The following is a 23,814-nucleotide window of genomic DNA, read 5'->3' as shown; positions in this document are numbered from 1 at the left end:
TCTTGTCACCCAGGTTGGAGTGCAGTGGTGCAATCTCAGCTCACTGCAACCTCTACCTCCCAGATTCAAACAATTCTCCTACCTCAGCCTCCCGAGTAGCAGGTATTACAGGAGTGCACCACCACTCCTGGCTAATTTCGTATTTTTAGTAGAGACAGGATTTCATCCTGTTGGCCTGGTCTCAAACTCCTGACCTCATGATCTTCCTGCCTCGACCTCCCAAAGTGCTGGGATTACAGGTGTGAGCCACTGCACCCAGCCCGAAGGTGAAGGACTTTAAGAGACCCTCCCCTCATGCTGTGTCCAGAAGTCTTACTCTCTCTCACAGCCAGGAACCAAAAGTCCTGGTAGGACTGAGAATAGTTCCTAGGCTGACATCAGCTGGGCCTGGTGACTCCAATCCACCCAGGCAGCTAAATTGCAGATAAACTGTACCGATCTACTGAACATAAACTAAATACCACTATTAAGGGCATTTAAAATAAATGCACTCTGTGAATCCATAATGAACTGAAAGTATGTCTTTCACTCTCCCCACATTTTCTAAATCCCCTGAGTCATCTGAGTATTCTTCAAGCCAAAATGAACTATATTTCCTTTGGCACAATCTCCAGAAACTGCAGATCCAAGGAGTTTCAGCAAACAGAGGTTTTTTTTGTTTGTTTGTTTTTTGAGATGGGAAGTCTCTTTATGTTGCCCAGGCTGCTCTCAAACTCCCAGGCTCAAGCAATCCTCCCACCTCAGCCTCCCAAAGTGCTGGGATTACAGACATGAGCCCAGAGTTCTTTTAATAAACCCATCATGCTTACTATGAGCCAAACGCTGCTTTAAGGACTTCACAAATATCACCTCATTTATCAGGAGAGCTTGGGTTCTCCTGGCTCCACCCGCCCTGCATGGTGAGAACAGGGGAGCAGGGAAGGCAAAGGGGACCTGATGGAGTATCTCTCCTGCTAGGGCTCCCTCCTTCCGGCTGCCGCCCGATCCCAGCCTGCCCTGCATCCTGGTGGGCCCAGGCACTGGCATTGCCCCCTTCCGGGGATTCTGGCAGGAACGGCTGCATGACATTGAGAGCAAAGGTGAGGCTGGGGACTAGAGGACTGCTTAGAGGGGTGTGGCTGGAAGGCAAGAAACAGATAGGAAAGACAGGGCAGGAAATGGAGGCCACGAAGCTGAAAAGATGCTCAAGAGATGGAGGGGAGGGTAGGTACTGAGGCAAGGGCTGGGCCCTGTGTGTCTGCCTGCCTGGTGCCTGGCACATAGTAGGTGTTGACTGGATTATGGACAAAGGAAAATCGAATTTTGGAAGGGATAGGGCTAAGACTCAAAGAAGAACTGCCCGAGGTGAATTCTGGACTGTGCCAGAGCTGACCAGGGTCCGTCCAAGACCTAGGGAATGCTCCAAGGTGTTCAGATTGAGCATGGGGTGCCCAGGGTAGTCTGTCAATCAAAAGAAGAGGGCTGTGACTGGGAGGAGAATTAAAAGTGTGGGAGAATATGGTGTGGGAGAATATGGTGTGGGAGCAAGGAAGGGGACTGCAATGTCACACAATGCAAAGGGCATAGAATTCTGAGTCCTAAGCCACACATTCTAGCACAGCTCCACTAGGGGCCACCTACATGAAGGAAATCACTTCACCTGCGCTTCCCTTCCTTCTGTAAATCAGGCATGTGCAGGATCTCTGTGAAAGCATTCTGCACGCTCTTAGAGATGAAACAGCCAAAGTAAGGGTGGCTTCAGCCCAAAACGCTAGGCTGCCAGGCTGGGCGATGGTGGCCAGTGGGGAGGCACTGCTGGCCCTGTGCCTGGGAGAAGGGCCTTCCGAAGCCGCTGTTGCTTGCAGGGCTGCAGCCCGCCCCCATGACTTTGGTGTTCGGCTGCCGATGCTCCCAACTTGACCATCTCTACCGCGACGAAGTGCAAGACGCCCAGCAGCGCGGGGTGTTTGGCCGAGTCCTCACCGCCTTCTCCCGGGAACCCGACAATCCCAAGGTATGAGACCCTGAGGGCGCAATGGTAACCTGAAGATAGGGAAAGAGGGGATGACCGACCAGAGCCCTCCCGCGGCCTCCCACGACCACTCAACCACCAGCACGCACTCCAGCCCACCCTCGTGCCCTGGCCCCTCTAGGCCCACCCCGCCCCCAGCCCCTCCCCTTCGGCGCTGCCCCTCTAGACACCCACCCAGGGCACGCAGGCCCCACCTGGTGGGCTCCAGAGACTTTCACAACCAGGGCCAGCCAGCAGCCCCAGGCTGCGCCCCCGCGCCCACCCCACCAGAACCCGTCCTAACCCCGCCGCCCTGCAGACCTACGTGCAGGACATCCTAAGGACCGAGCTGGCTGCGGAGGTGCACCGCGTGCTGTGTCTTGAGCGGGGCCACATGTTTGTCTGCGGCGATGTCACCATGGCAACCAACGTCCTGCAGACCGTGCAGCGCATCCTGGCGACGGAGGGCGACATGGAGCTGGATGAGGCCGGCGATGTCATCGGCGTGCTGCGGGTGCGGAGGGGCGAGCCAGGGCGGGGACCAGGCCCAGGGCGTGCGGGGTTCCCGCTCAGGTCTCCGACTGGGGTTCTCATCCACTGCGCACTTTCCCGACAGGATCAGCAACGCTACCACGAAGACATTTTTGGGCTGACGCTGCGCACCCAGGAGGTGACAAGCCGCATACGCACCCAGAGTTTTTCCTTGCAGGAGCGGCAGTTGCGGGGCGCAGTGCCCTGGGCGTTCGACCTGCCCGCCTCAGACACCAATGGCCCCTGAGAGCCACCTGGCTTTCCCTTCCAGTTCCTGGAGAGCGGCCGCCGCACTCAGGTCCGCCCGACCAGGACAAGCCCCGCTCCTCCCTTCTTGAGGTGGTGCCTTCCCACATCTGTCCAGAGGCTGCAAGGATTCAGCATTATTCCACCAGGAAGGAGCAAAACGCCTCTTTCCCTCTCTAGGCCTGCTGCCTCCCACCCGGGTCCGCCTAAATCTGGAAGGCCCCTTCCAGCAGCGGTATCCAGGGCCGACTCCTACCCTCTTCCTGTTTCTTAGGCGAATGTTAGATTCCCCTTACCTTTCTCAGGAGTATCTTACCTGTAAAGTCTAATCTCTAAATCAAGTATTTATTATTGAAGATTTAAGAGACTGTGCCAGATGTTATGAGTACTACTAAAGCGCCTAACCTAGCCCATGTGGATTACAATGATAAAATGACAAGATTTCTGTTTTAACCCGTGCAGTTGTGTGGGGGGGAGGGGAAGGGGTTATTCTTTTGACAGGGAGTCCTGCACTCCACTTGACCCTGCACTCTAAAACATGGTTTCCAGCGAGTCTGGGCAGCTCTTCTCTGCAGGTCTCAGGCTCATGATGGAGAAGGCAGTGCAGCACTCAGCTGCCAGAAGTGGGGGCTGCCAGAAACAAGAGTCACAGAGATGTGCAACAGCCATGAGCAAGCTTTACTGCTTATTTCATACAGCACAGGGGGCCAACCCACTCCCTCAGATACCACACCCATGCTGAAGTCCAAAACATCACCACTCCCAAGTCCCCATCCCCTGCAAGCCCCCAGGAACCTGAAAGTGCTGCTGGTGGCCACCAGCACAACGAATCCACGGCCTTAAAGCCCACCTCTCTCACTGTCGCCCTTCCATTTAGCTCGGGCTAGTCCTTGACCTCTGTCCCCCACCTGGAGGAAACTGGAGGACTTCTTCCCAGGCAGCTGCTCCAGGACACGCTGCACTTGCGAGTGTGTCCCCTTCTCCCCTCTGGATGGGGACCATCTCTAAGAGTTGTTTCCAGTTGCCCTCAGCATCTCCTCTCCTACCTTTTCTCTGTTCTGGGGGCGAGTTCCTCACTGACTCCCAGGTTTTGCCCCACTAAAACACCTGGGCCTGTCATCTACGGGGCCTCTAGTGATGGCTCCATTGTTCTTCTACTCCACCCTCCAATCTCCTGTTGCTGCGGAAGCCAAGGCGCCTGTGGGAGGAGAAGGCTCATGGCAAGCAGTCCAGGGGTCTAGGTTCCAGAGATGACTGCCCCCATCACCCTGAATGCCCACCACCACTCCCATCCATTCAAGTCTGACTCCAAACCAATTGTCTATGCAGCCCTCTCTCCCTCCCCTCACAGGAGGCCATACTGACCCTGAGGAATCCTCTCAGTCAGTGCAAGAGGCCTGGCCAGGCTCCTTCTGGGTGTCTCTGGTCACCTGAAACCGTCTGGGAAACAGATTCTGGGCCCTCTGGGTTCCCCACTGTTGTCTGGGGCTGGAGGCAGGACTGGAGCCTGGTGACAAAGGCCATCAGCTGGGCAGTGCCAGGATGCCTAGTGTCCACCAGGCTCTGCCGCCTGCAGGCCCCACCCTCCTCACCATCACTTGACCAGGATGGCTTCTCCTCATCAGGCGAGGGTGGCTGTGACGGGCTGGAGCAGGGCCTGGACAGGTCGGAGGCTGCAGCCTCGCCCCATGGCTCCTGCTGCTGCTGCTGGTGAAGCTGCATGAAAAGGAGGAATGAGGGCAGCCCCGAAGGAGGGCAGGGCCCCAGAGGCAGAGGCTTTTCAGCCTCCTCCTGCGGCTGTGCTAGGCCCTCCCTCGGACTCCACCCCTGCCTCAGTCTCCATGTTGTTCACCTGCTTTCTCCCCACATTTCTCCTTCGGGCACCCTCTGCTCACCTGGTGCAGGTAGATGGCATGGAGACTCATCTCAGCAGAAGCAAGTTCTGGGAGCTGGGCCAGCTTCTGGCCCCCAGTGCCTCCTGGGGACACGCAGCTGGAACACAGCATGAAGCAGGTCAAAAGACATACCCTCCTCCCGCCACACGCCAGAGGGCTTCCCTTCTGAATCCCCCCACAGTGCCCAGCTCCTCCCTCCTAGAGGATCAGCCCCACCCCCCACACCCCTGCATCTTAGCCTCCACTCCTCACCTGGGGTCCTGGGCAATTCGGGAAATAGAGGCAAGGAGGCTGGCTGTGGCCGCAGCTGGACAGGGGGCTGTCGGGCTCAGGTCCCTCGGGGGCAGGAGAGGGTGCACCAAGAGGTTGGCTAGGAAGGCCTCAGGCTGGGCGCAAGAGGGAAGGGAAAGCCAAAGAGGGAGTCAGAAGAGAAGACAGAAAGGGATTGGGGAGGCAGGGGAGGCCTAAAGAAGGCAGGAGAGCAGGCTGGGGGTGGGGCCAGGGAGGCAGGTTACCACCCAAGGTGAGGCTAGAGGGGAAGGGTTTGGGGAGGAGTTGGGGGGCGAAGGCAGAAGGGGAGGCCAGGCTTGGGACTCACCAGGGGTGAGGTGCAGTTGCTGAGCACCCCCGGGGTGCGGGGGCTGCGAGCTGAGGTGGCGCCCCAGACAGCTGCATCTTGTTGTACCCGGCCCCGGAGATGCCCAAGAAACTTGGAGCTGTGCCCTGGGGGTTGCCAGAGAGGATGCGCCAGGGAGAACCGCATCAAAGAAAGCTCAGTCTTTCCGTCCTCCGCACGCTGAGACAGCGAAGCCTCTGTCTGCCCTGCTGAGAGCCACTGCGAACAAGGACAGCCTTTCAGGTGCTAAGGACATCCAGCTTACGGCGTTAGGTGGGACAGGAAACACGGCCCCATTTTCCATATGAGGGAAACAGAGCATGATGGGGACTTGTTTGCCATCACCAAAACCACAGCATCAGAGCAGAACCAGGGTCTAGACCCAGCTCAGGGATAGGGCCGAGCCTCCGTGCTTTGCCCAGGGTGGTCTTGACACCCTTGGTCCAGCCACCAGTCCTTGGTCCGGCCCCACCCATGGGCCAAGCCCATTCCTCGGCCCCCAGGGGATTCTTTGCTCCCATTTCCTAATGTTACTACATGCCAGCAGCTCCATTATGGGCTCCACAGACATTATCTGTGTCATCACAAGCCTGGCCTCGGCTGTGCTCTGGAGGGCACATTGCCATTGTCACTATCTGACAGACGAGGGCATGAGGGCATAGGGAAGGGAAGTGATTCGCTTAAGGGCACAGGTGGCAAGCAACGGAGGCAGGGCTGGAACCCAGGTCTGCTCCCAAGAGGCAAGCAAAATCCCACCCAGCCCAACCCTGCAGGGCCAGGGCACGGCTCTGACCTGAGGGTGGCCATGTCGCTTCACATCCATGAGGGCGAAGGAACAGATATCCCCAACCCCAGCCACATCCACAGTGAAGTGATGAAAAAAGTCGATAATCTCCAGGGCACGAGGGCGGAACCAGAAAAGCAGAAACAGCGGGGTGAGGAGGGGTGACAGGAGCTCCTCCAGGAGGGAGACCTGGGGAAGCAGCGGTGAGGCTGAACAAGGGTCGCTGAGGGTCCCACCCGCGATATCAGGACCAAGCAACCCCCAGCGACCCTGGCCAGGGCAAGAAGACTCCCACCCAGTCACTCCCTAGACTCCTGGGGTAGCCCTTTTGCTTCATGTCCTCTCCCAGACAGACCCTAGGCGCAGACAGACCCAACTTCCTCCGCAGCCCGCCGCCCTGCGCGGACCCTCACCGCTCGGTACTGCAGCAGCTGCGCCATCTGCCGGTACGCGCGGTCCCTGCCGCCGGGGCAGGGCTCCTCCGGGAGGTAGTGCATGTGGGCCAGGGCCGTCTGCAGCAGGAGCTGCGGCGCACGACCCTGGCACTGTTCTTCGGGAATGAAAGACCTGAAGGGCGGGATGCGTGGGGAGAAGGGGCCTGCAGTTAGGAAGACGCGCGGCGGGATGCTGGGTTACAGGGCCCCGGTGGTGGGAGAGGTAAGGATTAGGGGGGAAACCTCACATGGCACCAGATCAGAGAAACCGTCGTCACACACCACCACCCCGGGCATCTGCCATCGCACCTGGCCACGGTGGCGGTGACCCCGAGCGCAGTCATGGCGGTGAGCACGTGCTCCACGGCTAGCACGTCCTCGTCATAGACGGTGAGCACAAGCAGCGCAGCGAAGAGCGCGCCCGCGAAGAAGACTAGCTGGCGGGCCAGCAGCGCGCGCAGGGGCGCGGGGGGCGCAGCGGTACGCAGGAAGGCGGTGGCGGGGCGGTAGGCGCGCGCCAGGCGCGCGCGCAGCTCGTGTGGCAGCTCGTTGAAGTGGCGCAGTTGCAAGCGCGCCAGGCGGGACCAGCGGCGTGCCCCAAGAGCCCCAGGCTCACGCCGCAGCAGCTCCACGTGGCTATAGAAAGCATGCAGCACCTGCCAGGCCAGCACCAACGGGCTCAGCGCCAGGTTCAGGGCGGCGAGCAGCAGCACTGTGCGCCCCCAGCGTGCTGCCAGGGCGCCCCGCTGGTCGCTGCGTTTGTAGGCGTGCGGCAGCTCCCAGCCCCCGCGGAAGAGCGAGAAGGGACCGCGGAAAAGCAGCAGGTCGACATTGAGCGCCAGGCCGCGGCTGAGGAAAGTGGCACTGCCTCCCCAGGGCAATGGGCAGCGGGCCGGCAGCAGGCCCTTGTTGGCCAGCGCCACTTGGTAGTTGGTGTAGCGCAGGATGCGGTGGTGGACGTCCAGCTCCGTCAGGGGCCTTGGCTGCACGCACAGGCCCCCGCTCCTCTGCAGCGCCAGGAGACGGGACTGCACCTCTGCCCAGGGAACCGAGTTCAGCTCCTCCTGAAAGGGGGACTGATGAGAGCCAGCGACCCCCATTCCTCTCCACAGTAATGCTCAAGCTCCACATCCCCAAGTGCACAGCTTGAAAACCCGCAAACTGAGTTTGTCGCCACAAACTTACCATGGCCAAGTTACATCCCTCATCGTCCCCCTCTCCCACCTTTCGCGTTCTGCCCTCCCTTAACCCTGTCACTAACAAGGGCACGCCCTACTTCCTTCATCCTCTTCTAAATTGCCCTGTTCCTCATTAGCCCTGCCATTCATGTTATCAGTAGTCATGTGCTTCCTGGTGATGGCTCCAGACGTTGGACTGGCTTCTCAGCTCTTTAAGAGCCTGAGGCCCTCTCAGTTGCACACACAAAACAGAATAGCTGAGGGGGGGGCGGGGGGGAGGGTGGCTTACACCTGTAATTCCAGCACTTTGGGAGGTTTAGGGGGCAGATCGCCTAAACTTCGGAGCTGGAGACCAGCCTGGGCAACATAGTGAGACACTGTCTCTACTAAAAATACAAAAAATAGCAGAGCGTGGTGGTGTGTGCCTGTGATCCCAGCTACTGGGGGCGGAGGCTGCAGTGAGCTGAGATCACAGCACTACACCCCAGCCTGGGTGACAGACGTAGACCCTGTGTCAAAACAAAACAAAACAAAACAAAACAAAAACCAGAATGGCTGGCAGTTTGTGGGAGACTCTCTCCTTCCTGTTTCCAGTGCACCCACCAACTCTGGAACAAAATCCTTCCCACCTTCTGCCTGGGCATGCTTTACACCCCCAGCCCCACCCCATTCCAGGCCATCTTCTGCTCTGTCACCAGAAGCCTTCCCAGGACCCTGGCTATGTCCATGTCTGGGGTGGGGCACTCTCAGATTTCGTTTGGAGGCTGCAAACTTCATGTGAGCCCAGTTTCACTCAGCTTCCCCAGTCCAGGTTACTCAATTCCCCCAGGCCAGCCTCTCCAGTCCAGCCCAGTGTCTCCCCTTCCCTTCCCCTGGAAGAAACAGGGAGGAGGGGAAAGAAGGGAGGAGGAGAACGAGACAGGTGAGCAGTCTCCCGCCAGAGCCGATCCGAGGTCCAGCTTCGGCTCTCACCACCTCTGCTTCCCTGACCTCCTACCTTTCCCTTGTTCAGGGGCCTTTTAAGACCTCTCCCCTTGCTGCACAGGAAGGCTGTGCAGAGGGCTCCAGAATTCCTGGGGGAGCAAGGGAAGCAAGCTATGGAAGGCTACCTTTGAGCGGTGCCTTAAAGAACTCAGATACAGAGGAAGGAAGAGCAGCTCAAGACGGCAAGGAAACAAGGGGCAGAGTGGAAGCAGGGGACAGTGACAGGCCAAGGCAGTGGCTTACCGCAGTGGGGGGATGGTGCTGAAGGCTCTGTTGTAGGCTGGTGGGTCCATCTCCTCACTGCAGCTTCCAAAAGCTCATGGCTTTTCCCCACCCTCCTGTCCTGCCCACCCAACCCCAACCCAAATTCCTCCAGCTCTGGAAAGCCAGATGATCATCTTTCCTCTAAATATCCAAGGTTTTTAGCACAAACATGTGACTATATGTCATTTTCATTTTTTTGAGACAGAGTCTTGCTCTGTTGACAGACTGGAGCGCAGTGGCGCGATCTCGGCTCACTGCAATCTACGACTCCCAGGTTCATCGATTCTCCTGCCTCAGCCTCCCAAGTAGCTGGGACTGCAGGCATGTGCCACACACCCAACTAACTTTTGTATTTTTAGTAGAGACAGGGTTTCACCATGTGGACCAAGATGGTCTCAATCTCTTGACCTCATGATCTGCCTGACTCCCTCCCAAAGTGCTGGGATTACATGCGTGAGCCACCACGTGCCAGCCATGTCATCTTATATGAGCCACCTAAATAAACTCCCGTAGGGTAGGGGCCATGCTCTCTAAGTGGTGGTAGCCCCCTCCCGACATTATTCTGGGCCTAGGGCAGGTGTCAGTAAGGCCTCACTCTTTCTGCCCTCTTTCCAGTTGGCTGTTTCATCTGTACAGTCCCACTTCTTCCCCCTCCTCTACCCACCTTGTCACGGCGCCCTCCACACAGATACAGGCACCCAGCTCACCGGGGCAATGTGCAGGGCCTCCCTGTAAAACACCTGGATGTCCCAGTAGCTGAAGAGGTTGCAGAGTGAGCGAAGCAGCTGCACCAACCAGAAGCCCGCAGCCAGGACCAGAAGGAAGACGAGCAGGGGGCTGGAGCGGATCCTGCATGGGGTCGGGTGGGCAGTGGGGGAGAAAGAAAGGTGGGCACTGGAGAGAGAGGGAGACCAGACTTCCAGGGCGAGGGAAAACCGTCAGGAGGAGGGGATCCAGCTAAACCAGCAGCACTCAAAGTAGGGCCTGGGGCAGGGGCGGGAGGGGCTGAAGTGGCCCTCACAAGTGTGCAAAGTCAAACTCTTTTCAAATAATACTAATGCTTTCTGATGTTTTCATTCTCGCTCTCACAAGCATGGAGTTTTCCAGAGGCTACAGGACATGTGGACATGTCACATCATACTGGCAGCTGATGAAACATGTGCTCGCACACTCTTACATTTTAAAGTTGTTCTCAGCTATCATTTCTTTTTTTTTTTTTTTCCTTTTTATTGAGACAAGGTCTCTCTCTGTTACCCAGGCTGTAGTGCAGCAGTGGAATCAGGGCTCCTATCTCCCTGCCAAAGGTCTGGTACAGTTATTGATGGGCTGGCAAAGAGAGCATTGAAGGAGGAAGGCTGTGAAGGCAACAATGAAAATGCATCGTCTGCTGGGAGGGAGGTGGGTGGAGGGATGCTGCAGCGATCAGAGACAGTCACTGCCTCAGCCTCTTGAGTAGTTAGGACTACAGGTACGTGCCACCAAGCGCAGCTTTTCTTTTTTCTTCCAGAGTCTTGCTCTGTCACCCAGGCTGAAGTACAGTGGCACAATCTTGGCTCACTGCAACCTCTGCCTCCTAGGTTCTAGCAATTCTCCTGCCTCAGCCTCCTGAGTAGCTGAGACTACAGATGCACACTGCTATGCCCTGCTAATTATTTGTATTTTAGTAGAGATGGGGTTTCACCATGTTGCCCAGGCTGGTCTCAAAACTCCTGCGCTCAGGCAAGTCACCCACCTCAGCCTCCCAAAGTGCTAGGATTACCAGCGCGAGCTACCGTGCCCAGTCAATTTTTATTTTTGATAGAGATGTGGTCTTGTTCTGTTGCTCAGGCTGGTCTCAAACTCCTGACTTCAAGCAGTCCTCCTGCCTCAGCCTCCCCAAGTGCTGGGGTTACAGGTGTGAACCACTGTGCCCAGCCTAGTTTTAGTTTCTTTTGTTTTGTTTTGTTTTGTTTGTTTGTTTGAGACAGGGTCTCATGCTGTTACACAGGCCAGAGTACAGTGGTGTGATCTCAGCTCACTGCAGCCTTAACCTCTTAGGCTCAGGTAATTCTCCCACCTCAGCCTCCCAGGTAGGTGGAACTACAGGCACACACCACCACGCCTGGCTAATTTTTTTGTATTTTTAGTAGAGATTGGTTTTTTCCATGTTGCCTAGGCTAGTCTGGAACTCCTGAGTCAAGCAATCTGCCAGCCTTGGCCTCCCAAAGTGCTGGGATTACAGAAATGAACCACTGCACCCAGCCTAATTTTAATTTTGTATAAGGTAAATGTAGATAGATAAGACTCTCATAAACAAAAGCTCATTAGGGTTCTCAACCAATTTTAAGTGTACTAAGATACACTTAATACACTTTAATTAAGATACACTTAATAGGCCAGGCGCAGCGGCTCATGCCTGTAATCCCAACACTTTGGGAGGCCGAGGTGGGTGAATCACCTGAGGCCAGGAGTTCCAGATGAACCTAGCCAACATGGTGAAACCCCGTCTCTACTAAAAATACAAAAATTAGCCAGGCGTGGTGGTGCATGCCTGTAATCTCAGCTACTGGGGAGGCTGAGGCAGAAGAATTACTTGAATCCGGGAGGTGGAGGTTGCAGTGAGCCAAGACCTCACCATTGTGCTCCAGCCTGGACAACAAGAATAAAGCTCTGTCTCAAAAAAAAAAAAAAAATACACTTAACACACTTAAAGTGTATATTAAGTGTATTTTTGGTCCTGAGACCAAAACCTTTGAGAACTGCTGCTCTAGACCACAGGACAAAGTGGGGCTCCTGTCTGCTCCTCTACCTGCTTCCCGTGCTTCACCCCCAGGGCCCCACCACGTTGTCACTCACCTCTCAGCACACTGGGCTGAGGGTACAATGGCATCTGACAAGGTCACTTTGCTGTGGAATGACCCAGGTCTGGTATGGTTGCTTGGTTGCTTGGCAAAGAGAACATTGTAATCCACACATCGAAAGAGGAAGGTTGTGAAGGTGACAATGAAAATGAATTGTCTGCCGGGAGGAAGGGGGGTGTCGGGATGCTGCAGTGATAAGGGACAGCCAGGTAGGCTCCTGTCCTGGCTCCCAGAGCCACCCGGGGTCATCCTCCCCAACCCTGCCCCTGCTGAACCCCTGGGCTGCTTGGGAAAGCATGGGATGGAAGCAGCAGGCATGATTAAGGAAGCAGATGACAGGAGGAACACATGGGCCCAGGGGACCAAGTTACATGGCCAGGCTAAGGGTCTCACCCCAGCTGGAAGACATCCTCCAGCAGGATGCAGGCAAAGCCATTCCGCTGGTGGTAGTTGTAGATGTGGCCGCATGTCAAGGAACAAGCCTGGGGCACGAGGGGCCTCTCTTGAGGACACCTCCCCTCAGCCCCAACACATGTCCCACCCATGACGCCCTCATGGAGTCTCCCTGCCAAGAATAGTGCCAGCTCTAAGGGGACCTTCCCATGCCTCCTTGCAGGCCTAGCACAAAGGATATCTTGGTGAAGAAGCTGTCCAGGTTCTGGATGTGATGCCAGGAGCCTGGGCACAGAGGGGAGAGTGTCAGCCCCTGGCACGTGATCAGTTCTCCATGTTCTCAACCCGATGCCAGAGGCCCTGCCTGGGGTAAGTACTGGAGCTCCCAGGCACCACCAACTAGCTCCCACCCAGACCCACCACACACATACCCCGGAGCCCTTCAGGGACGTGAAGCAGGGGTTGCTGCTCCTCCCCATGGATGGGTAAGTCTTGGGACCCCTCAGGGTCACAGTCCTCCAGCCGCTCATAATCCTGCTCAGGGATCAAAGGGCCTATCCGAAGCCCAGGAGAGTCCTGGGGGCACTGGTGGGAGGGAGGGGCAGTCACCGAGGCCAGGGGTGGGGTGGAGTGGGATCCCCAGGAGGGGGATGCAGAGGTAGGTGTCATTGCAGGTTGAACCTGTGTTGGGGGGATGGCTGGGGTGGGGAGGGCACTGTGGCAAGGCTGAGAAGCCCCTGTCCCCTGTAGCACTGAGCAAGGGGGCCCTGGGATGAGAGGGGAAAATGAGGAGGGAGAGCTTCTTGTATGAGGGGCAGGGGACAGAGAGAAGATGGAGATCCTCCCTCCCCCAGGTCGCCGGCAGGAAGGAGGAGGAGGAGGTGGCATGGGGAGGAGGGGCACTGATCCAGGCCCCAGGTCTCCCCACCGCTCCAGCCGCCCTCTACTCCTCCCCCAGCCCATTCGGCTCACCATGAGGCCACTGCTTCTCCAGAAAGGATAGAAGGATGGGAGCTGTTGCTGCTTCCACAGAGGTCTGTGATGCTGAGCTGGGACTTCAACAGGAGCTATGACAACAACAATACTAGGTGACTCAGCCCAGGCAGGCCTTAGGCGTCCCAGCTCTCAGTCACCTGCCTGATCACTCACACCCCTTCCAGGACAACCTGAGGCCAAATCCCTCAGGGCCTGAGAGGGGCATCAGTTTAAGAGCCAGGGCCTGAAGAGCACATTGAGATGACAGGAGATTTCTATTATCTCCATCTTCAGACCTTAAATGAATGAAAGATAAAGAGAGCAGCAGCCAAAATGAGAAAACCAAAATGCAAAACTGTGTTAGAGCCAGGTGTGGTGGTACGTGCTTGTGTTCCTAGCTACTCAGTAGGCTGAGGTGGGAGGATGACTTGGTGCAGGTTACAGTGAGCTAGATCTAGCCACTACACTCCCGCCTGGGAAAGATTCCCGTTCACGCCCCCCCCCAAAAAAAAATCCTATTAAAGGATTGTAGCTGGGCATGGTGCCTCACACTTGTAATCAGTCTCAGCACTTTGGAAGGCTGAGGCAAAAGGATTGCTTGAGGCCAGGAGTTGGAGAACAGCCTAGGCAACAGAGTGAGAAGACTCCATCTCTACAATAAATCATAGGGCCAAGATGTTAAATATTTCATTTCTTAAGAGTGTACCTCCCCTGCTTCCCTCCACACGCTCACTACAGTGATCAACAGGGAAATGTTTTGTGAATAAAGTAGGAAAGAAAAAGAAAAGGGCCAGGCACATTGGCTCACACCTGTAATCCCAGCACTTTGGGAGGCTCAGGTGAGAGGATCACTTGAGGCCAGGAGATCAAGACCAGCCTGAGCAACTTAGAGGGACACCATCTCTATGAAAACTAAAGAAAACACTCAATTATTTTTTAAAGAATAAGAAAAGGCTGCATGTTTTATTGGTCTGAGGGGCTAAGGAAGGGAAGCGGGGGAGCCTGATTTTGCAGCCAAGTTGGGGAAAACTAAGAAGAGGAGAAGACAGGAAAGGCAGCTGTCTTGGATTTGAGAGTCGTTTTGGGGAGCTTAAAGTAGAAAACTGAGAGGCCATGCATGGTGGCTCACACTTGTAATCCCAGCATTTTGGGCGGATCACGAGGTCAAGAGTTTGAGACCAGCCTGGCCAACACAGTAAAACCCATCTCTGCTAAAAATACAAAAATTAGCTGGGCGTGGTGGCAGGCACCTGTAATCCCAGCTACTTGGTAGACTGAGGCAGGAGAGTCACTTGAACCAGGGAGGCAGAGGTTGCAGTGAACCAAGAGTACACCACTGCACTCCAGCCTGGACAACAGAGCTAGACTCTGTCTGGAAAAAAAAAAAAAAGTAGAAAAATGGGCTTCTCTGAAAGTTCCATTCCATTTCCATCCTTATCCTTTTGAACTTTGACATTCTCTCAAGTCCGGATCCAACTTCTGGGACCTGCTGAAAAGCATCCTGGCTGAATCAGAAAGGAGGACAGCTGTGAGTCTGGGACTTAGAAGGATAATTTGAGTACCCAGGGAGGAGCTGAAATGAGTTCCTTGTTGTCACCTCAACAATGAGGAGGAGGCCCAGGCAGCTGGTCTGGTGGCTTGCCCAACGCCATTCTTGAGGACCTGAATCATGAGGTTTCCTTCTAAAGCCCATTCCTGAGATGCTGACTCAGCCACCAGGTGTCAAGGTTTCTAGGGCTTAGGCCCAAGGGCTGATGTTGGGGCCAGTATCCCTGAAATGGAGAGATGGACACTGTGCTTCCCAGATTGTTCACTGAAGGCAATCATGGAATCACCCACAAAACTAGGGTCCAGGTGTGCCTGATTTTTCTCCTTCTGTGTAGAGTATTGTAGTAGGAGTAGCTTAGCTCTTGTATGCCTTTATCCCTGAGCAGGAGGCAGAGCTATGAAAACAAGACCTGTCTTTCTAGAGGTAGCTAAATAGAATCCCACATTGCAGAGGGGCCAGCAAATTCTTATAATCTTTCTGAGATATCTGCCAAGATGGGTTATGTGGAGTTTTGTGTAGTCTCTCCCCCACCTCACTCACCCAATGTCACTCAATATCATGGCTATTCCACCACAGTCACAATAGGTCCCCTCCCTATACACCCGGAGCTCCCTTGCCCAACCCTAAACTAATCCTGGGACATTGTCCTACCTAGTTTAACCCTCAATTCATTCTCATTGACAGTCTCCCTACCACCACTCCCAAGTAAAGTCGATTTATAATAAAGGGCACTTCTCCTTGCCAAGCATTTGGAAGGGAAGGGAACAGATAAATGAAACAGAGCCACTACCCAGCAAGAAGTTGCAGCCCCGTGGAAAGACAAATACACAAACAATTACAGGGAAGAAATAAGAGTGATGCAAACTTTTCGGTAGGAGCCTGAGGCACGTCTTTCTGATCCGAGTGATGAAGGCATCTGTGAGGCAGAGAGATCTGAGGCCGCGCCTTGATAAATTACAGGACCTCCATACCAGTAGTTCTCAACAGCTGAGGCGTAGGGCAAGTGTCAGAATCACCGGGGGAGTTTTTCCCCAAGTAAACGTGACAGATGTCCCAGCAGTTCTGATATGCCTAGGAGAGCGGGGTGGGCAGCAAGGTATATGTATGTGTTTTGAAAAAACTCCCAGTCGACTTGTGTTCATTCCAACCCCAGAGCCCGCGTTCTACACTCCCTGGAGACGACGGTACATCTAAAGATCCTAGAACCTTCGGAAAATGGCCCAAGGTGGGCGGCTGACGCGTTACCATGGATACTCCAGGTGGAGGGCCTGACCGGGCACACCCTGATGACGTCACCCCGAGCCGACTGGCGCACAGGGCAAAAGGCAAACCCACTTCCTGTTCGGCTCCGCCCAGAGCAGGGGACGGGCGGGTAGGCGATTCTCTCCAATCACAGTTCCGAAAGGAGGAGCGCTAACAACGTATCCTCCGATCACAGCTTGCAACGAGATTGATGTGTCTTTTCACCAATCACTGCCTAGGCGCGAGGGGGTTGTCGGGATGGGGGCGGGAGCCAACATGGAGCCCTCAGTGGGATGAGGGTGAAAGTGCCATTGCCGGCTACTCCTGTTTTCCCGCCCCAGCATGCTGGTGCATTTATTTCGGGTCGGGATTCGGGGTGGCCCAGTCCCAGGCAGGCCGCTACTGCCCCTCCGCTTCCAGACATTCTCAGCTGCCAGGTAAAAAGGGAAAAACCTACTCAGCGCGGGCCATTGACCGGCCGGCAGGTCATTTCCAAGCCCGCCGGGAGATGGAGTCCGCGGGCTCGCGCGAGGCTTGCTGGGAGTTGTAGGCCAGGCCGGCCAGGGTGGAATGTCACTCCGCGGGTATTGGCTTCAATTATTTATAGTGACAGTATAGGCGCCAGCGGATGCTCCTGCGTCTGCATCCGCATGTCAGCCAGAAAGAGGGGACGCTTGGGGTCAGTGACCACGCCCAGTCCGCACTCCCAACCAAGGGTCGCCTTTCCTGGCCCCGGAGTTGATTGGGCGATTTGGGCGAAAATTCTTATTAGTGTAAAGAGGCATTTAATAGTAGTGGTGCTCCCAGGATTCAAAGTGAGTCGAACAAGAGTTGGAGATGTTCAGCAGTGATAAAGAGTCAATCTAATAGGCTAGGCGCGGTGGCTCAACCCTGTAATCCCAGCAGTTTGGGAAGCCAGGAGTTCGTGACCAGCCTGGCCAACATGGCAAAACCCCGTATTTACTAAAAACTACAAAAATTTGCTATGTGTGGTGGCACACGCCTGTAATTCCAGCTACTTCTAAAAAAAAAAAAAAAGAAACAGTCAATATAATAACGTACATGTCTGTTTTTGACAAAACACTGCACAGATTGGTCCAGAGAGAGAGAGGGACAGATGGGAAACAAACAAGGACCCTGAAACTATAGCTCGAATGTAAATGTTTTATGAGAAGGGACTGATTCCTGAATCCTTTTTTTTTTTTTTTTTTTTTGAAACAGTCTCGCTCTTGCACTCAGGCTGGAGTGCAGTGGCGCAATATCGGCTCACTGCCATCTCTGCTTCCTGGGTTCAAAGGATTCTCATGCCTTAGCCTTCCAAGTAGCTGGGATTACAGATGTGCACCTCCACACTGGGCTAAGTTTTGTATTTTTAGTAGAGATGGGGTTTCATCATTTTTGCCCGGCTGGTCTTGAATTCCTGACCTCAAGTGATCCACCTCAGCCTCCCAAAGTGCTGGGATTACAGGCGTGAGCCACCACTCCTGGTCGTCTTTTCTAATCCTAGAGTGAATAACTTGGGGGCCAAGCAGATAGAAGATTCCCAAGGGCAGGCGGATGTGGAGTTGTGTCATTTGGAAAGGCCATCTGACTGATGGAGGGCAAGAGCTGGGGCGAGCTGGAGCTGGAAGTCTTGGTGCTGGGAAGTAATCCACAAGCTCTTGGCAATGACAAAGACTTTCTTAGAGTCTTAGTTTGGAGACAATGCAAGAAGCTGGAAAAAGGCCATGGTATATTGTTGAAAGGTTTAAAAGCAGTCCTTCGGAAAGAGTAAGGGTGTCGATGTTATTTAAACCAGAGAGAAACCCAAGGAAAGACAACAAATAATATTCAAGTATATACACATTCATTAGTATTTTTCAATAGATTATGAAATGAATTTAGTGGGTCAGGACCATTTAAAAGTAAACATAGGCTGGGCACCATGGCTCCCACCTGTAATCCCAGCACTTTGGGAGGCCAAGGCAGGCAGATTACTTGAGGTCAGGAGTTCAAGACTAGCCTGGCCAATGTGGTGAAACCCTCGTTCTACTAAAAATACAAAAATTAGCCAGGTGTGGTTGCGCGCACCTGTAGTCTCAGCTACTTGGGAGGCTGAGGCAAGAGAATTGCTCGAACCGAGGAGGCAGAGGTTGCAGTGAGCCAAGATCATGCCACTGCACTCCAGCCAGGGCAACAGAGCAAGACTCTACCTCTAAATAAATAAATATATGTATGTAAATATGGGTCAGGCATAGTCGCACACATCTGTAATCCCAGCACTTTGAGAAGCCAAGGCAGGCAGATCACTTGAGTTCAGGAGTTCAAGACCAGCCTGGCCAACGTGGTGAAGCGCCATCTCTACTAAAAATACAAAAATTAGTCGGGCGCTATGGCTTACGCCTATAATCCCAGCACTTTGAGGGGTCGAGGTGGGCAGATCACTTGAGGTCAGGAGTTCGAGACCAGCCTAGCCAAGGTGGTGAAGCCCCGTCTGTACTAAAATAACAAAAATTAGCTGGGCATGATGATGCCTGTAGTCCCAGCTACTCAGGAGGCTGAGGCAGGAGAATCGCTTGAACCCAGGAAACAGAGGTTACAGTGAGCCAAGATACTGTCACTGCTCTCCAGCTTGGGCAACAGAGAGAGACACTGTCTCAAAAAGAAGGCTGGGTGCAGTGGCCCACGCCTGTAATCCCAGCACTTTGGGAAAGCTGAGGGGGGTCAATCACAAGGTCCAGCATTCAAGACCTGTCTGGCCAACATGGTGAAACCCCGTCTCTACTAAAAAAACAATAATTACCCAGGTATGGTGGTGCACGCCTGTAATCCCAGCTACTCAGGAGGCTCAGGCAGGAGAATGCTTGAACCTGGGAAATGGAGGTTGCAGTGAGCCGAGATCGCGCCCTTGTACTCCAGCCTGGATGACAGCGGCACTCCATCTCAAAAAAAAAAAAAAAGAAAGAAAGAAAAGAAAATATCAGAATACATGTTAAGAATTAGAGAAAATATTGTTTTGTGAAGCGTTTCCGTTTCGAGTGGCATATCTGTGTGCATGGCTGTGATGTAAGATATGTTTCTTTCCTTCCTCGTGGAGAACCTCTGAAAAGGGTAAAAAAAGAAAAAAAAAAAAAAGATGTTTCTTGCTGTAGTCCACAGTTAGTGTAAACATTTGCAAAACCCTGTAGTAGTTGGGTTAGATTGCATCTCTAACGAGGGCATGCATGCGCTCAACAAACATAAACATTCGTGGAACATCTATCATCTTCTGCCAGTGCTGTCTAAGATACAGTTTCCTGCCTTTCAGAAACACATGGTGTGGGAAAACTGGACAGTTACACAAGGCAGAAGGAGAGTAAGCATCTCGATCTAAAATTTATGATAGACACAAGAACACAGTGGAAAACCAGACAGAAAAGCCCGGCAGTTGGAATGGGGTGGGCGAAGGCCTCATGTAGGCAAGAGGCACAGGCCTTCCTAAAAGAAAGGCAAGGATGAGCTGAAACTGCAATTAGAAGGTTCTAGGGATGCGAAAAGCCATGTTGGGAAAGAGAAAAGCTCACACCAGTCTTTTTTACAGCCTTCCCCATCAGTAAGCTCATCTGGATCTTCCAGATCTCACCATCCTCTCCTGGCTGGATAACTTCTGCTCCCTACAACCAGTCCTGTCTGCCTCCAGACCACGCCCCTCTGCTATGATTTTTTTTTTTTTTTTTTTTTTTGAGACAGAGTCTCACTCTGTTGCCGAGGCTAGAGTACTGTAGCTCAGCTCGCTGCGACCTTCACCCCCCAGGTTCAAGTGGTTCTCCTGCCTGAGTAGCTGGGACCACAGGCACGTACCACCACACCCACCTAATTTTTGTATTTTTAGTAGAAACAGGGTTTCAATACGTTGGTCTCAAACTCCTGGCCTCAAATGATCCACCTACCTCAGCCTCCCAAAGTGTTGGGGTTACAGTATGAGCCACTGCACTCTGCCATGCTTTGATCTTTAAAATGCAAACCTGATCTTGTCACATGTCAGCCTAAAAATCACCATGGTCCTTGTTGCTCTCTTAAGTCCAGGTGCTTGATAAGAACTAGAAAACTGCCTCTCCCAGAGGTTGCAGTGGGCTGAGATTGCACCATTGCACTCCAGCCTGGGCAACAAGAGCGAAACTCTGCTCAAAAATAAAAAGACAAGAAAACTGCCTCTCCCCCAAGTCTCATGTCTCCTCTTTCTTCTTGTCAGCCAGGCTTCAGCCATACAGTTCCTGAAACTTCTCTCCTATCCTTTCTTACTGCAGAAACCCACACTTGCTCTCCCTCGGCCTAGAACTTTCCCGATTTACACCCCACCCCCACCTGTGCCCGGCCTCCTCTTCCCCTCAGGCCTCACCTAGAAGGCATGATTCCCTCTGAAGAGGAGGAGGAGGAGCAGGGCTTCAAGCTGTCTTGTGCCTGTGATTCCCAGTTAACTGTGAGTCTCCCACACTCAGGCATGGCTGCTGTGAGTGACTTTGGCTGTCATGTTCATCTCCGTCCTCTCCATACCCCTGAGCAGGGCACCTGCACACAGTAGTTCAGGTTGTCTAGAATAGGTGGAGCACGGTGGCTCATGCCTGTAATCCCAGCACTTTGGGAGGCCGAAGTGGGTAGAACGCCCCAGGTCAGGAGTTCGAGGCCAGCCTGGCCAACATGGTGAAACTCCCATCTTTACTAAAAATACAAAAATTAGCCGGATGTGGTGGCGGGCGCCTGTAATCCTAGCTACTCAGGAGGCTGAGGCAGGAGATTCGCTTGAACCTGGGAGGTTGCAATGAGCCAAGATTGCACCGTTGCACTCCAGCCTGGGGGACAAGAGCGAGACTTCATCACAAAAAAAAAAAAAAGAAGAAGAGGAAGTGCTGCTTCCAGAGGGCTCGGCCGGAGCTCCGAGGGTGGACTAGTCAGTTGGAGGACGGTCGGAGCCTCGAGCCACCCATGCCTCTTTCTCATTACAGGTACTCCAATGGCTCCCGCAGCTTCTCCCTCCCCCGGGCCGTGGCCCACCTGCGGTCCCAGCTCTGGGCCCACCTTCGAGCCCCGCTAGCTCCCAGATGGAGGCCCTCTGCTTGGTGCTGGGTTGGGGGAGCCCTGCTAGGCCCCGTATTGCTGAGTAAGCGTCCCCGCCTCTGCCTTGTGGCCCTGTGTGAGGCAGAAGAGGCCCTTCCTGCCAGCTCCACACCCCGAGTCGTGGGATCACGCTTTAACTGGAAGCTCTTCTGGCAGTTTCTGCGCCCCCACCTGCTGGTCCTGGGGGTAGCTGTCGTGGTGAGGCTTTCTCCACTTCTCCATCCTGGGGACAGGGCAGGACCTAGGAAGGGCTTGCAGAGGCCCTGAGCCAGAGCTGCAAAGGGATGGCATTCCTGCCTTGCTGCCTCTCAGAGAAGAGTTAATGGGAGCAGCAAGGGCTGGCCAGGGGTCCAGGGATGCCAGGAGCATCAACACCAGGTAGCGGGGTGTGCAGGGGGCCGTTGGGACTGGAAGCCAGGTTTGAACCTCTGAGAGGCACTGATGTGTCCACATGACCAGTTGCAGCCTGGACATAGCAGGGTTCAGTGGTGGGAGAGGAAGTGCCAATATCTGGCTGGGGCTGGGGAGGAGAATGGCTCCCCACTCAAAACACCTGTCCCGTCTGCCTCCCCATTCAGCTGGCCTTGGGTGCGGCACTGGTGAACGTACAGATCCCCCTGCTTTTGGGCCAGCTGGTAGAGATCGTGGCCAAGTACACGAGGGACCACGGGGGGAGTTTCATGACTGAGTCCCGGAATCTCAGCACCCACCTGCTTATCCTCTACGGTGTCCAGGTACAGCCGGGAGCGGGCCTGGGGGCTGCCGACGAGCCGCCGGTGGCATCCCTGAGTGCACTGGCCTCTTTCGCAGGGACTGCTGACCTTCGGTTACCTGGTGCTGCTGTCACACATCGGCGAGCGCATGGCGGTGGACATGCGGAGGGCCCTCTTCAGCTCCCTGCTCCGGTACTGCCAGCCACAGGGTGCAGACTTGGGATGACTGGTGGCCCGATGGGGGCCTGGGGTTAGGGCCTCATCCTGAAGTAATGTCTCCCTCTTCTGCCCTCCTTGTTGGTCCATGTCCCATGCCAGACAAGACATCGCCTTCTTTGACGCCAATAAGACAGGGCAGCTGGTGAGCCGCTTGACAACTGACGTGCAGGAGTTTAAGTCATCCTTCAAGCTTGTCATCTCCCAGGTCAGTGGCCCAGTGCGCCCATTCACATCCCCACACACTTACCCACGTGGACGTACCAGGCCGGTCCTGGCTGCCCCAGGCCTGATGTTGGGCCGACAGGCCACACTGACTGGAGAAGCCCGCCACCTGGTGAGGGTGTGGGGAGGGGCCACAGCAGTTCACGGAAGGGAAGTGTGGAGGCAGCATCCAAGGTCAGGACAAGCTGCTTCTCCACTGCTCTGAAACCGAATCTCCCCTGGAAAGCCTCCTCAAGCACTCAGACAAGAGCCTCTCCTTGCAAGAGCAAAATCACTTCGCCTGCCTTGTCCCCAGAGTGGTGGATCGCTGACGAGCATTGAGCATGCATAGTGGCTCTCTACTGAACACCGATGCCCTCCCCTCACCCCTCCACCGACCCTGTGACCACTGGATCATGCCAGACACTAGCCTCGGCAGTCACTGGTATACCCCATGCAGTTCTCTTTGTTCCGTTCCTAGAACAGAAAGAGAAGCAAGCTGCGTTTGTCTAGGGGAAGGACACCGCAGTTCATAACATTCTCGCTCCTTCATGCCTGCTGCTCGCACCCCAGCTGGCCAAGTTAGGGTTACATGCTGTGACCAGTGGATGGCCACTTGGCCTCCAAGGGGCCAGACCTGGGACCTTGGCCTGGGGATTACAGAGCTACAGCTGGCTGACCCTTGGAAAAGTCCTTCCTGTCATGGTGTGGATGCCATAGCCTCCTGCCTTCCCTCCCACTCTAGGGGCTTCGAAGCTGCACCCAGGTGGCAGGCTGCCTGGTGTCCCTGTCCATGCTGTCTCCACGCCTCACACTGCTGCTGATGGTGGCCACACCAGCCCTGATGGGAGTGGGCACCCTGATGGGCTCAGGCCTCCGAAAACTGTCTCGCCAGTGTCAGGAGCAGGTACTGGCCTTCCTGCCCATCCTCCTCACCCTCCCCACACCGGTTCTCTTCCCACTCCCTGGAACTCCTCCCTGTCTCCAACCTGACTTCGCATTTCCTGGCCTCCTTGCAGATTGCCAGGGCAATGGGCGTAGCGGATGAGGCCCTGGGCAACGTTCGGACTGTGCGCGCCTTCGCCATGGAGCCATGGGAAGAGGAGTGAGTCCTGGGAGGGCGAAGCACAGAGCAGATGCCCCCCCCACACCCTGCCCACCCCTCATGCCAGCCCAGCTGCCTCCTGAGTACACTGGCTTCTCTCACCAGGCGCTACGGGGCAGAACTGGAAGCCTGCCGCTCCCGGGCAGAGGAGCTGGGCCGGGGCATCGCCTTGTTCCAAGGGCTTTCTAACATCGCCTTCAACTGTGAGTGAGCTAGTCGGGGGCTGGTGGGCGCTTGTGGTCTGGGGAGGACCTGGGAGCAGGCAAGGCAGGCAAAGGGCCGTCCTCCATCTGCTGTGAGCCTGCATTTGCCTCGGGCTGGCAGCCGACTCATGCAGGTAAAGGGAGGGTGCTAATGTCCCAGCTGAACTACTGAGCTCCATGCAAAGCACTGCAGGGCCACCATCGTGGAGGCGTGCCCACCCTTCTTGCTCTTCCAAGGAGGAAACCAAGGCTGGGACCAGACATGTGCCTCACCTGACTCTCCCAGTTAGTGGCAGAGCAGGCCCAGGGTCGATTTCTCTGCTCCTGCCTCATCCCCCATCACACAGGCTCAGCCTCGTCCCCCTCACTGCCTGTCCCC

General features: G+C 55.0%; 3 protein-coding genes and 1 long non-coding RNA gene across 5 annotated transcripts in view; 2 read left to right on the top strand and 2 right to left on the bottom strand.

Moving 5' to 3' along the window:
- Positions 1-3,220, top strand: part of NOS3 (nitric oxide synthase 3) — a 22,008-nt gene extending 18,788 nt beyond the window's left edge. Inside the window, exons 23-26 of the mRNA XM_017520478.2 lie at positions 958-1,079; positions 1,845-1,993; positions 2,310-2,504; positions 2,607-3,220. Of these exons, the coding sequence (XP_017375967.1) occupies positions 958-1,079; positions 1,845-1,993; positions 2,310-2,504; positions 2,607-2,768 (628 nt within the window). The 3' untranslated portion in view covers positions 2,769-3,220. The remainder of the gene's footprint in view (positions 1-957; positions 1,080-1,844; positions 1,994-2,309; positions 2,505-2,606) is intronic.
- Positions 836-2,903, bottom strand: LOC119469838. The gene is made up of 2 exons (XR_005198687.1): positions 2,316-2,903; positions 836-2,022 (listed from the first exon to the last, which is right to left on the bottom strand). It is a non-coding gene; the product is annotated as an uncharacterized LOC119469838 (long non-coding RNA).
- Positions 3,221-3,478: 258 nt separating the features above from the next.
- ATG9B (autophagy related 9B) lies at positions 3,479-13,229 on the bottom strand. The gene is made up of 14 exons (XM_017520491.2): positions 12,587-13,229; positions 12,397-12,440; positions 12,156-12,220; positions 11,758-11,919; positions 9,630-9,771; positions 6,806-7,560; positions 6,476-6,629; positions 6,072-6,251; positions 5,261-5,497; positions 4,915-5,048; positions 4,663-4,759; positions 4,360-4,483; positions 4,133-4,274; positions 3,479-3,965 (listed from the first exon to the last, which is right to left on the bottom strand). Exons 1-13 carry the CDS (start codon positions 13,128-13,130, stop codon positions 4,147-4,149), a joined length of 2,766 nt encoding a protein of 921 aa, XP_017375980.1. The 5' UTR covers positions 13,131-13,229; the 3' UTR covers positions 3,479-3,965; positions 4,133-4,146.
- A 2,936-nt stretch (positions 13,230-16,165) lies between these two features.
- Positions 16,166-23,814, top strand: part of ABCB8 (ATP binding cassette subfamily B member 8) — a 20,199-nt gene continuing 12,550 nt past the window's right edge. Inside the window, exons 1-8 of one of the 2 annotated variants that reach the window (XM_017520407.2) lie at positions 16,166-16,358; positions 20,883-21,192; positions 21,573-21,728; positions 21,805-21,899; positions 22,026-22,131; positions 22,873-23,034; positions 23,147-23,232; positions 23,338-23,438. In XM_017520407.2, coding sequence (XP_017375896.1) covers positions 16,264-16,358; positions 20,883-21,192; positions 21,573-21,728; positions 21,805-21,899; positions 22,026-22,131; positions 22,873-23,034; positions 23,147-23,232; positions 23,338-23,438 — 1,111 coding nt within the window. In that variant the 5' untranslated portion in view covers positions 16,166-16,263. The remainder of the gene's footprint in view (positions 16,359-20,882; positions 21,193-21,572; positions 21,729-21,804; positions 21,900-22,025; positions 22,132-22,872; positions 23,035-23,146; positions 23,233-23,337; positions 23,439-23,814) is intronic. The other variant, XM_017520415.2, reaches the window with a different exon arrangement.

The sequence above is a fragment of the Cebus imitator genome, unplaced genomic scaffold, assembly GCF_001604975.1.
Source record: "Cebus imitator isolate Cc_AM_T3 unplaced genomic scaffold, Cebus_imitator-1.0 Scaffold20, whole genome shotgun sequence".
Taxonomy (NCBI): Eukaryota; Metazoa; Chordata; class Mammalia; order Primates; family Cebidae; genus Cebus; species Cebus imitator.
Note: the sequence above shows the minus strand (reverse complement) of the source record. Positions and strands in the feature narration are given on the sequence as shown.